The sequence below is a fragment of the Lacerta agilis genome, chromosome 2 (assembly GCF_009819535.1).
Source record: "Lacerta agilis isolate rLacAgi1 chromosome 2, rLacAgi1.pri, whole genome shotgun sequence".
Lineage (NCBI taxonomy): Eukaryota > Metazoa > Chordata > Lepidosauria > Squamata > Lacertidae > Lacerta > Lacerta agilis.
The window spans coordinates 22,180,631-22,192,634 of record NC_046313.1 but is presented as its reverse complement, the minus strand read 5'-3'; the positions used below and the strand labels follow the sequence as shown (position 1 = coordinate 22,192,634).

At 42.4% G+C, this 12,004-nt stretch overlaps 1 protein-coding gene across 1 annotated transcript in view; it reads left to right on the top strand.

The window, feature by feature from the left end:
• ABCA5 (ATP binding cassette subfamily A member 5) overlaps positions 1-12,004 on the top strand; it is a 52,118-nt gene that overhangs the window by 23,357 nt on the left and 16,757 nt on the right. The window contains exons 15-24 of the mRNA XM_033138916.1: positions 745-883; positions 1,024-1,114; positions 1,630-1,769; positions 2,409-2,528; positions 3,166-3,367; positions 4,772-4,941; positions 6,933-7,105; positions 8,203-8,340; positions 8,817-8,930; positions 11,061-11,231. Of these exons, the coding sequence (XP_032994807.1) occupies positions 745-883; positions 1,024-1,114; positions 1,630-1,769; positions 2,409-2,528; positions 3,166-3,367; positions 4,772-4,941; positions 6,933-7,105; positions 8,203-8,340; positions 8,817-8,930; positions 11,061-11,231 (1,458 nt within the window). The remainder of the gene's footprint in view (positions 1-744; positions 884-1,023; positions 1,115-1,629; positions 1,770-2,408; positions 2,529-3,165; positions 3,368-4,771; positions 4,942-6,932; positions 7,106-8,202; positions 8,341-8,816; positions 8,931-11,060; positions 11,232-12,004) is intronic.

Below are 12,004 nucleotides of genomic sequence, written 5' to 3'. Positions count from 1 at the left end.
TTGCATGTAACATTTAAGTATCTGTAGAAACATTTTACAGTGCATATTCATTCCTATACTATTCAGCAACGCAGCACTATAACACTGTTTTCCTATAGTGTTGACAACTGAAATACAGTGCTTGTGGAGCATCCAAACTGAAAGGCAGTCAATCAGTTTGTCATTAGGTGGAGTGATGGGGACGTGGGTGGCGTTGTGGTCTAAACCACTGAGCCTCTTGGGCTTGCCGATCAGAAGGTTGGCTCTGTCCCAGCTTCTGCCAACCTAGGAGTTTGAAAGCATACCAGTGCAAGTAGATAAATAGGTACCGCTGCGGAGGGAAGGTAAATGGCATTTCCGTGCGCTCTGACTTCCGCCACAGTGTCTCGTTGGGCCAAAAGCAGTTTAGTCATACTGGCCACATAACCCGGAAAGCTGTCTGTGGACAAACGCCGGCTCCCTCAGCCTGAAGCGAGATGAGCACTGCACCCCATAGTCACCTTGGATTGGACTTAACTGTCCAGAGGTCCTTTACCTTTTTTACCTTTTAGATGGAGCATGTGGTTATTACCTCTAGCATGCTGATAGCTTCCAGTTGTACGTTAGTGGTGCCATTTTTGCTATCTATCCCCTAGCACTGATAATTGAGATGACTGTTTGATGGTGGTGAGGATAAGTGTCTGCCTTATTGCTGATAATCTCATTGGCAATTTGAAATGAATACCTAGATATTCAATCTATTGCTTTCCTTGGCCAATAATTCAGGTATTACTCTTAGATGAACCAACTGCTGGCATGGATCCGTGCTCACGGCATACGGTTTGGAACCTGTTGAAAAACGGAAAAGCCAATCGCGTCACAGTGTTCAGTACCCATTTCATGGATGAAGCAGACATTCTTGCTGGCAAGTGCAAAACATTTTTTTTGGGAAGTGGGGTCTTCGTTTGTTAAATACCTGTTTGGTAATATGACCAGTTTTTTACTCCATTGGTTATTACTGTATCAACTGGAATAACTGGCGGTACCCTCTGCTTTTGTTCCTAGATCGGAAAGCTGTGATTTCTCAAGGAATGCTGAAATGTCTTGGCTCCTCTCTGTTCCTTAAAACAAAGTGGGGGATTGGCTACCGCTTGAGGTATCTATAGTTCAAAACCCTGTTTCACTGTGTGTGGTAAAGGCCACAGCCCAGCCCAGGGTTAGGTGCTATTAAACCTAATGAAGTCAATACATTGCTGCTCACAGGGCCGGCCCAATATATTTTGGCACCTGAAGCAAACCACAAAATGGTGTGCCGCCTCCCAGCCAGGGAAGAACGGGTGAGTGAAGATCTACATCAGAACAAAGAAGGGTGGACTAAAGATCTACGTTGGGTTCTGCTGCCGCTGGGGATCCTACCGCCTGAGACAGTAACCTCACCTTGCGTCATGGTTGGGCTGACCCTGGCTGCTAATATTTCCTTTGGCTTTGTTGGAATATTAGAATATAGATACATACTTGTAGATTTTGTTCTTCAGTTGGATTAGGAAAATACAATTTCTCTTCTAAGTCGGCTTTCAGTATGTTATTATTCCTAATAGTTTCTAAAGACAAGACTGAGGCTCCCCTTGTAAACAAAAAATGCTTATATTTGGTATTCCTCCCCCCCCCCAGTATGCACATAGACAGGTACTGTAACACAGAAGGTACAGCATCTTTGATCAGACAGCATATCCCTGGAGCCAGTTTGTTAAAGCAGACTGAAGAACAGCTTGTGTATGCCTTACCTTTTGACGACATGGACAAATTTTCAGGTATAACTTAACTATTGAAATTTCTAGTCAATCACATGGATGGCTTTTAAAAAATAAATTGCTGACATGGAAGAAATTGGTCCAGATTGGGACCCCAGTGCAGAGAAGCCTTAACACTTTGCCCCACATTATTGTCCCAGTCTGGATGACCCCCTACCCCACTGAATTGCATTGGGGAGAAAAGTTTGGCCTTTATTTCAGGGTATATAGTCTTTGACTTATGTCCTGTTATGTGGAACAAAAATATGGCAGTTATTCTAGAAGAGGACTGCTGACTCCCAACTCTTTCCCCCACAAATAGCACTTCTGGGAAGTAATGGGAAAGTTCCCTCCAAAAAAAAACAAACAAACCCAAGGCTTCAAAGCCTTAGACACATTTTTGTCCCTTACATGAATGCATTAATCCTTTCTGGACTACAACTCCCATCAGCCCCAGCCAGCATAGCCAGTGATCAGGGATGATGGGAGTTGTAGTCCAGAAACATCTGGAGGGCCACAGATGTTGTGCACCCCTCCCTTAAACAATAGTGATAACAAAAGCCGTGTTGCTGTTGTGCTAAGAACAACTTAAAGAAGTAAGAGAGCACCATTGCAAATAAATGTATTTCTAAGCATTAACTTAACTACTACTTCTTACAGCACTGTTTGCTGATCTAGACACTCACTCTCATTTGGGTGTCATTTCTTACGGAGTAGCCATGACGACTTTGGAGGATGTGTTCCTCAAGCTGGAAGTCGAAGCTGAAATCGACCAAGCGGGTGAGAAGCAACTGCAGTGCTTTCTCTAGTTTTCTAAAATAAAACACCATTATTATTTCAATGTAGAAGAAGAAGAAGAAGAAGAGTTTGGATTTGATATCCCGCTTTTCACTACCCGAAGGAGTCTCAAAGCGGCTCACATTCTCCTTTCCCTTCTTCCCCCACAACAAACACTCTGTGAGGTGAGCGGGGCTGAGAGACTTCAGAGAAGTGTGACTAGCCCAAGGTCACCCAGCAGCTGCATGTGGAGGAGCGGGGACGCGAACCCGGTTCCCCAGATTACGAGTCTACCGCTCTTAACCACTACACCACACTGGCTCTCAGTAGTAGCTTTTCCTGTGCTTGCAAAGCTGGCTCCTCCCAAAGAAGCCAGGTGCAGCAATGATGATCAGTATTGAGTTTATTAAGGTTGTATTTGCAACTGGTAATAGTGTATAAGATCCCATTCTCGTGATATATTTACAATGGGAGAGATCATTAAAACTGCAGTGCCCAACCATATTTATTGGAAAGCGGAGCTGAACTCAGTGTTACTGACAATCATAGTGTAAGTGTGGACCCAAGCTTTATGGAGGTATGGTTTGATCAGAGGGGATAAATTCTAAATTGTCAACCTGTTCTACTCTTTCCCCCTTAGATTTCAGTGTATTTAACCCAGAGCAAGCTGAAGAGGAATTGGATGAGAAATCTGTTGATGAGTTAGAGCAGAGCCTACTACTGCTATCCGAGACGAAATCTTGTGCAGTGAGCAATAAGTCTCTTTGGAAAAAGCAGGTCTTTACCATAGCGAAAGTACACTTCCTTAACTTAAAACGAGAAGTTAAATCAGTGACAGCAGTGTAAGTATTTAAGCTTTGTGTTCCGTAGAGTTGAAAGGGACCTCAAGGCCCATCTGGGTCAACCCCCTGCAATGCAGAAGTCGCAGCTAAAGAATCCCTGACAGAAGGGCAAGGTCCAACCTTTGTTTAAAAACCTCCCAATTTTTCCCCAGAGGGCGAAGCATGTGGCAAATGTAGCATCACGCCACACCCACTTCTCTTTATATACGTTTACTTGATAACATGTTGGAAAGCATTGGAAATGGTGGGAGAACGAACAGACTTATTGTTTACAAGTAGCATTCGTTCCACAAACCAATTATATATAATAGGGATAGCAAACCTTATTCATCCCGAAGGCTGCATTGCCAAACACAGCATTTTCCCAGGAGTTGTACTTACATAGGAAGTTGATAGGCTGTTGGGGGGGGGGATTCTTTAAGGGGTGGATATAAAAGGGACGCAGGTGGCACTGTGGGTTAAACCACTGTGCTGCTTGGGCTTGCCAATCAGAAGGTCGGCGGTTCAAATCCCCGCGACGGGGTGAGCTCCCGTTGCTTGGTCCCTGCTCCTGCCAACCTAGCAGTTCGAAAGCATGAAGTGCAAGTAGATAAATAGGTACCGCTCTGGCGGGAAGGTAAACGGCGTTTCCGTGCGCTACTCTGGTTTGCCAGAAGCGGCTTAGTCATGTTGGCCACATGACTCGGAAGCTGTATGCCGGCTCCCTCAGCCAATAAAGCGAGATGAACTCTGCAACCCCAGAGTCGTCCATGACTGGACCTAATGGTCAGGGGTCCCTTTACCTTTATAAAAGGAAAACCAGGGACAGTGCGCTTGTGGGCTGTGTTAAGATGCTGGCCCACTGGCAACTGTCTGAGGATGCTGCATGCTGCTGCTCGGCCTGATCTAGTATGTGGATGAAAGATATGATATAGTTCCTTTAGGCATGCCTTGTGTCTGTGTTTTGATTGTTAAGTGCAGGGTTCAACAACCTTTTTCAGCTGTGGGCCGGTTCACTGTCCCTCAGACCATGTGGTGGGCCGTACTATATTTTTTTGGGGGGAGGGGGAATGAACAAATTCCTGTGCCCCACAAATAACCCAGAGATGCATTTTAAATAAAAGCGCACATTCTACTCATGTAAAAACATGCTGATTGTGGGCTGGATTTAGAAGGCGATTGGGCTGCATCTGGCCCATGGGCCTTGGGTTGCCTACTCCTGGGTTAAGTGGTTTCAGTCTTACAAACTCTGTATCTGTATCTATTTATCTATCAATTGTGATTTTTTTTTTAAACAAAAGACTTCTGAACACCACAGAAGTCTCAAGTTAGGCTCTTCACTGATCTAGAGAAAAGGAATTCTTAAACAGACTTACATATAATTTGGATCCGTTTTAATTATGCGTTTTATTTCCTTTTTTTCAGATTCTTGCTATTTGCTGTGTTTCTTCTTATTCAGATTCTTATGTTCCTTATACACCATTCCTTCAAAAACGCAGTGATCCCTATCAAACTCTCCCCAGATTTATATTTTCTTAGTCCCAATGAAACTCATCACAAATACAAAACCAGCCTCCTCATTCAAAACTCTACAGGTACAATGCATTTTACAATGTATTTCAATTACGATTTTTTTTAATACATTCGTCTTTATCGTATTGTTTTATTTTCTTATTGTGAACTGCCTTGGAATTAATTTTTAACGAAAGGTGGTATGAAAATGATTTTTAAATAATTAAAGACATCCAGGTTATAAAATACAATTGATTGCGATGTACAGTGGAAAGAAAAGAATAGTCTGTGTTAGTTCAGGTTGAAGAGTGGCCGGTGTGGTGCATGTCTGGCAGGTGGCAAACTCAGTCCTCAAAAGCAGAAACAAATCTGGGCATTCCCTCTCCTCCCAATTCATTTGCAAATTGGACTGACAGACGTGTTTTGCACCAACACACCATTCTCCCCCCTTCCACATTGCTCAATGGTTTAGGCAAAGCAGCTCTTGCTGCTGTAATCGGTGGTGGTGGTGAAAGGGGGGAGTTTTTTGTTTGTTTGTTTTAAATGAAGACTTCTGCCATTATTCTTAAAGGTGAGCAGCCCCTTTAAATCTTGCTACTGCCATTCTCTGTCACAATAGTGAAATTAGTTTTCACCAGTAGCCACAATTATTATTTCCAAGACCCCCTTCTCAGTCATAGTTTCTAGTGAGTGAGTCCAGTGCAATTTCAGACTATAAATTTGTGTTAATCATTCGAAGATTGATTTCTGAATTGCTGAAGACCTAAAAGCAGCCTTAGCACATCAAACCACTGTTCCATTAGCCCCCTATCACATCCCTGCATAGGCATATACACTGGGGATTGTGAGATAAATTTATAATGCTTTGGGGGAAATTCTTAACAGCAAAGAGTAGCAAGTACCAGCTATCTCCAGTAATTACACCTCTGACTCGAAACTGCTGTCATATTTTCTCCTCTGATATAAATATATACAGTATGCATGAATTATCCACAGCTTCATTGTTGTTCTTATGTATGTATGCATGCATGGGATTGGTTCCCAGTGAAAACAAGCTACCCTGTCTGCTACAATACCAACCCCCCCCCCCCATATGCGCAAAACGGAGATCTTAATAGAATTGTCTTCGACATAGCAGAAAATATAGGAAGCCCTTGCAAGTTTGGAGCTCTGTATGTGCACGCGGGTGGCACTGTGGTCTAAACCACTGATCCTCTTGGGCTTGCCAATTAGAAGGTTAGCAGTTCAAATCCCCACGACGGAGTGAGCTCCCGTTATTCAGTCCCAGCTCCTGCCAACCTAGCAGTTCGAAAGCACGCCAAAAAGTCCAAGTAGATAAGCAGGTACCGCTTCTGCGGGAAGGTAAACGGCGTTTCCATGCGCTGCTCTGGTTTCACCAGAAGCGGCTTAGTCATGCTGGCCACATGACCCGGAAAAACTGTCTGCAGACAAACGCTGTCTCCCTCAGCCAGTAAAGCGAGATGAGCACTGCAACACCAGAGTCGTCCGTGACTGCACTTAACTGTCAGGGGTCCTTTACCTTTACCTTTTATATGCACTTAATTCAAGGAATCACTGCATTTGTCATAATCGCCAGTGCCGGATTTACATAAAAGCTAAACGAGCTATAGCTTAGGGCCCCACTCTCTTAAAAAAAAAATTAAAGGGGGAAAAACTGGATGTACATTTCCAAAATATAAGATAAAAAACAAAATAAAACCTACATACAGCAACAGTGTTTTGTGTTGTGTAGGCTCCTATGATGTAAGTTAATGGGCCCCGCCTGCTAGCCTGCTCCCTAAAATACCACAGGTTTGCTCATTTCTATATACAGGGTGCCTACATTCTGCATGGGCTGGTTGCACGGCAACATGTGCAAATGGCTTTAGATACCTATTAGGTCCATAAATTACCATTTGGCATATATTCAACACACAAAAAACCAGCGACAATTTGTTGTTGACAAAGGACAGCTGGACATATTAAGAGCCCCATTACCTTCAGTAGCTTTGGGCATCATCAAACCTAAATCCGGCCCTGATACTCACATATCTCTTCATTGTCTTTAACCTAGGGTCAAACATTGACGACATCCTCAGATCTCTTAGGAGCCAGAATATTCTAACAGAGATACTCAATGGCAGTGACTATGGAGCAGCTGACACCCATGGAACAGCATTGAATGGCAGTGATTATGTCTCGTTTGCTCCACATAATGCAGGATTAAATGTGTTGCATGATGACAAGGTGAGAAGAAATACTGGTCCTCTTGGGATTAGAGACTGGAAGGTCTTGGGGGGACCAGGGTTCCCCCCCCCCCGTTTTCTTCCAAATGGGAAAAAACAGTTTTTTTGGGGGGGACCCCTGTTTCCCCCCCAATTTTCCTGGGTTCCCCCCCCCCTCAAGCCTTCTTTCATCTCTACTTGGTGAGGTTGCAGAATGATGGAGTTAACTTGCTGGAAGCCAAGTAGGTTGGGTCACTTCCTGGATGGGTGGTTATTGAGAACCCTGTGTACAGGGCCCTGAACTCTGGGATGGAAGATGTTATGCATTGAAGTTCTCACCCTAGGCCACTAGGGGTGTTGTGTATATAGTTTCACTCTGCCTACTGTGGCTGCAGTTCTCACACAGTTCTGCACATGCAAATGAAGGATTGAGAGGGCCGCTCACGGATTGGGTAGAGAGTTGCTACTGTTGCATGTGACTGAGTACTATATAAGCAGGCTGGCTCAGCCCTTCAGTTCAGTTCTGTTCCAGCCTGAGAATAAAGAGAGCTGCTTGGAGAATCACTGTGCTGTCTGCTATGTCCACCCACTATTTAATAGAAGAAATGTAATAAATATAAACAAGCAATACTTTTAATTTTTATATTGAGTGCATAAATGTTTATTAAATGTATGAGTCACATATTAAAGTGACATTCAAAACATTAAAAAATCCCCCCCCCCCCCCAAGTTGTAAGTGATGGACGATTCTAAGAAGTGGGAAAGAATCATACAATTAGTCCCAAATTAGAGCCATTGCTCCTTGGAATAAACACAGGGAAGCAACATGGCTAATCACTATTTTTGCAGTGTGATTTGACCACCAACAACCACGCAGTTGCATTATAACATTTATAAAGGTGGGACTTGTAATGTTGTGACCTGTTTTGTAAAATCCTTTTAGAAGCACATGATAGATACTCTGTAGTCTGAGGGCATCCTCGTGCAGAGGTATTTGCAAGCCTGATGTCCCAGAAGTAGTATTATCTGAGTCTTCTCAACGCTTTGTTAAACTCTGCACTTTTGATTCTGGAAGCTAATTTCTACGTTTTTACGTTTCTTTCTTTTTTCTTTGTGCAGAACTACATGTTTACAGTGGCTTTTAACCGTACAATGGTGCATTCTTTACCTGTTATGATGAATATCATTAGCAACTTGTACCTGCACAATTTAAACGTAACTGAAAGGATCCATGTCTGGAGTAACCCTTTCTTTCAAGTAAGTGAATGCAAAACCCAAAGACTAATAATTGTAAATTGAAGTAGTAAAGGAAATGTATGTGTGTGTTTTTTCTTGGGGATAAGGCATCCCCCTGTTTTGCTCCATTATTCCCTTTTGGATCCACTGCACTCCAGTCTGGTCCTGTAGATTTATGCTAAGAACTGGGAATGTCTACAACATTAGTTCCACCCTCGTATTTTTCTTGCTGCAATTTCACCATTTATATTTATTTGAATTAAACACACACACACACACACAACCAAACACAGCCAACCATCTAGCTGTGTATTGCGGCCTAGCAAATGTTTGACAACCCTTCAAAACCGTTCCAATCACTAGCAGGCAGCAAAAACAGGGTGTTTATTGAATCCATTTGTGGACACCCCCCCCCCCAATGTATGCAAATATAAAACTAATGTTCCAGATTATTTTTTGTCCCCCCCCCCCTTACACTGAAATCTGTTAACTTGCAGGAAATTACTGACACGGTTTTCACACTAGTTCTGTACTTTGAGGCTGTGTTACTAGGAGTCATTGTAACCGGGATGCCGCCATATTTTGCCATGGAGAACGCAGAAAATCACAAGGTAATATATTTCAACCACAGTATTTAAAAAGGAACACAAAATAAGTCTTATTTACTGGTTCCCCGGTCATCTGGCTAAATATAATATAATATGAATGAGTAGATAATCAGGCCATCTAGTTGTCCTCATGACCCACATTAATTGACCTTTGTAGTGTACTAATCCATAATATACACAAACATATTATATGAGGACCAGCAAGTAACAACCACTTTCTCCAAGATTGTTTTAGGATGGTACCATTTAGCTAAGGTAATTAATACTAAACTAACATAGTGCAGCCTGAGAACATTTGTAGGGGCAAGTATTGAGAGCATATTCCACCAACTCTGGTCACACCTATCCAGTGCTTTTTTCGGGGGGGGGGGGGGCGGGATGCAGGGGTAGGCATGCCCCTAAACATTTTGCAAATCTAAGTTTGGCCTCATTGAGGGGTAGTATTGGCCAAACTGTGGGAGGCAGTGGAGGATAGCGGTGCCTGGCTTGCTCTGGTCTATGGGGTCACGAAGAGTCGGACACGACTGAACGACTGAACAACAACAACAACATTTCAATATGAGTAGGAAAACGAGAGTACCCCTAAACATTTTTTTTGGGGGGGAAGCACTGCATCTATCTATTTCTTGGCTTGATTTAAAGTGCCTAAATGGTTTGGGGCCTCCACATGTTGGAATGTGATGTGAGAAAAATAAAAAAATACCGGAGGAATTTTTTTTTAAAAAAAAACCCAAATGAAAAACATCTTAGGCTATGAAATGCCTGTCTTTTCCAGTATTTTTCACACTGAATTTTGCGGAAACTTTGGTGTCATCAGAAAAATTAACTTTTTATATGTTAGCTGCAGCAAAAATACTTTTTTGCTAAAACATGGAGATCAGCTAACACATCATCTATTAATGAATGGGTGGAGGAACTTTGGGAGTTTGCTGCTAGGGCCAAATTAACTCATTAATTCACATTTAGACAACAGGAAGGTATGATAGCTTCGTAATAAGATAGAATAGTTTTATTGAATAGAGCAAAATTAAATGAGTGTGGCCACTTGTAATAATACATCAGTTTGTAATGCATTTAAGAACAGATACAAAAAATCAGTAGCTTTTCATGTCTTCAGCAGGACGGTACCCTCTCTTTGTTAGTAGAGCCAGTGTGGGGTAGTGTTTAGAGTGTCGGACTAGGGCCTGGGAGACCAGGGTTCAAATCCCCACTCAGGCATGAAACTCACTGGGTGACCTTGGGCTAGTCATTGCCTCTCAGCCTAACCTACCTCATAGAGTTGTTGTGGGGATTAAGGAAGGAGGGGGGGGGAGAACCATGTACGCCACCTTGAATTCCTTGGGGGGAGGGGAAGGTGGGACAAAAATGCAATAAATAAATATTTGATAATGATGGTAATAAACAGTACGAATAAATTCATAGTGTGTAATTTATGTAAGCTTATAACATTGCAATTAATTACAGTTTTAAATTTAAAAGATGCTGCACAAATTAAGTTTATGCCCATATGTGTTTTTAAAAAATGGTTTGGGACCACGCTAACTGATGAACACTTGTACCTGCCTAGGTTTTATGATCAGTCACTGAGGTCCTGGTCCCCAGCAGTGAGAGATGTTAGGTTAACAGATACCAGGGACAGAGCCTTTTCAGAAGTCATTGGCATTTGTAGATCAGGGATTAAATCTCCTTCCCTAACCGTATAAAATCTACTCGCCGCTCTGTAGGATTTTTATTTATCTTACTCGGGCTTCCCTCTCTCTCTCTGACACCGATGTTCCTGTCTTTCTTTCTTGGAGCTGCTCTCTACTTACTATATAAGCTTTGTTACTAAATAAGACCTATTCTTATTTGATCTGTGTTCATTCATCTCTTACTGGAGTTTTGGCTGCTGTACTTCAGTCCAGGAAGTTCTGGGCTTCCCGGAGGCATCTTGTTGGTGAGAAATGAATGCCAGACTCGATGGGCATCCAATAGGGTTTTTCTTACATTCTTACATTTCTGTGATGTGCATGAGCCGTTCAGCTCTGTTCATCCCAGTCCAAAACTGCTGAAGAGCAGAAATCTGGTTAGGCTAATCTGGTTAGGCTTGGTGTCATTTTCCATCTTTGACATGTATTTCAATGTGTTTTGCAGATTAAAGTCTACACTCAACTTAAGATCTCAGGTCTTTATCCATCTGCATACTGGTGTGGACAGGCGCTAGTTGACATTCCTTTATTTTATATTATTCTCCTCCTTATGATGGGTAGCTTATTTGTATTTCACCATGGAGTTTATTTTTTTCCTGAAAATTTTCTTGCTGTGGTAAGTTTTGCTTAATTTCAAATAAATTTCCTGCATTTTACTCATTTTTGTTGTTGTTGTTAATATATTTGGGTTATTAACCCACTTCTCAAAGGTGGAGACAAGATAAAAAATAATAACTGGATCTTAATTCCTACTAAAATAGAAAACAATGATACCACTTAGCCCCTCATACTGGTTTCACTATGGCATTGAAAATCCAGCACAGATGCAAACATCTGAGCACTTCCCAAACATTCAGTTTTTGTACCGTCTTGGTATGCAGGTGCTATAAACAAAAGAATTATTTTCATCTCTTTACAGTTTTTTTCCTGGCTCATGGCTTTTAAGGATTTGTATGCCAGTTCCAATCCAACATGGCAAAGTGTGTCTGAAATGGTAGTAGAGATACAACAGTGCAGCTGTGAATTTGCTTTCTAGTAGCTACTCCCATAAGGGTACGGGCTGCTGCTTTCTTCATACAGATTCATGGGCAATCTTGAGCAAAGCGCATATTTTTCCTCATGAAAACTAAGAACATCATCAGTGTCCTCCCTCCCATTTCCCTTATCAAGCAATCATAGTACAAATGTGACCAGCCATTTATGGCAAAAAGTGGTCTGTGTTTCCCTTTATCACATGGACCCAAAATCCTCCCCTCCTTCTGAAGTCTCCATGTGCAGGCTATAATCCAGAGCAGCCTGCAAGACCAGCCCTGGACAGGAGCAGGGCTATTGGCTTAAGGTCTTTGAGGGAAACATGAACAAAATAACAGAAGGGGGAACTTAAAGGAC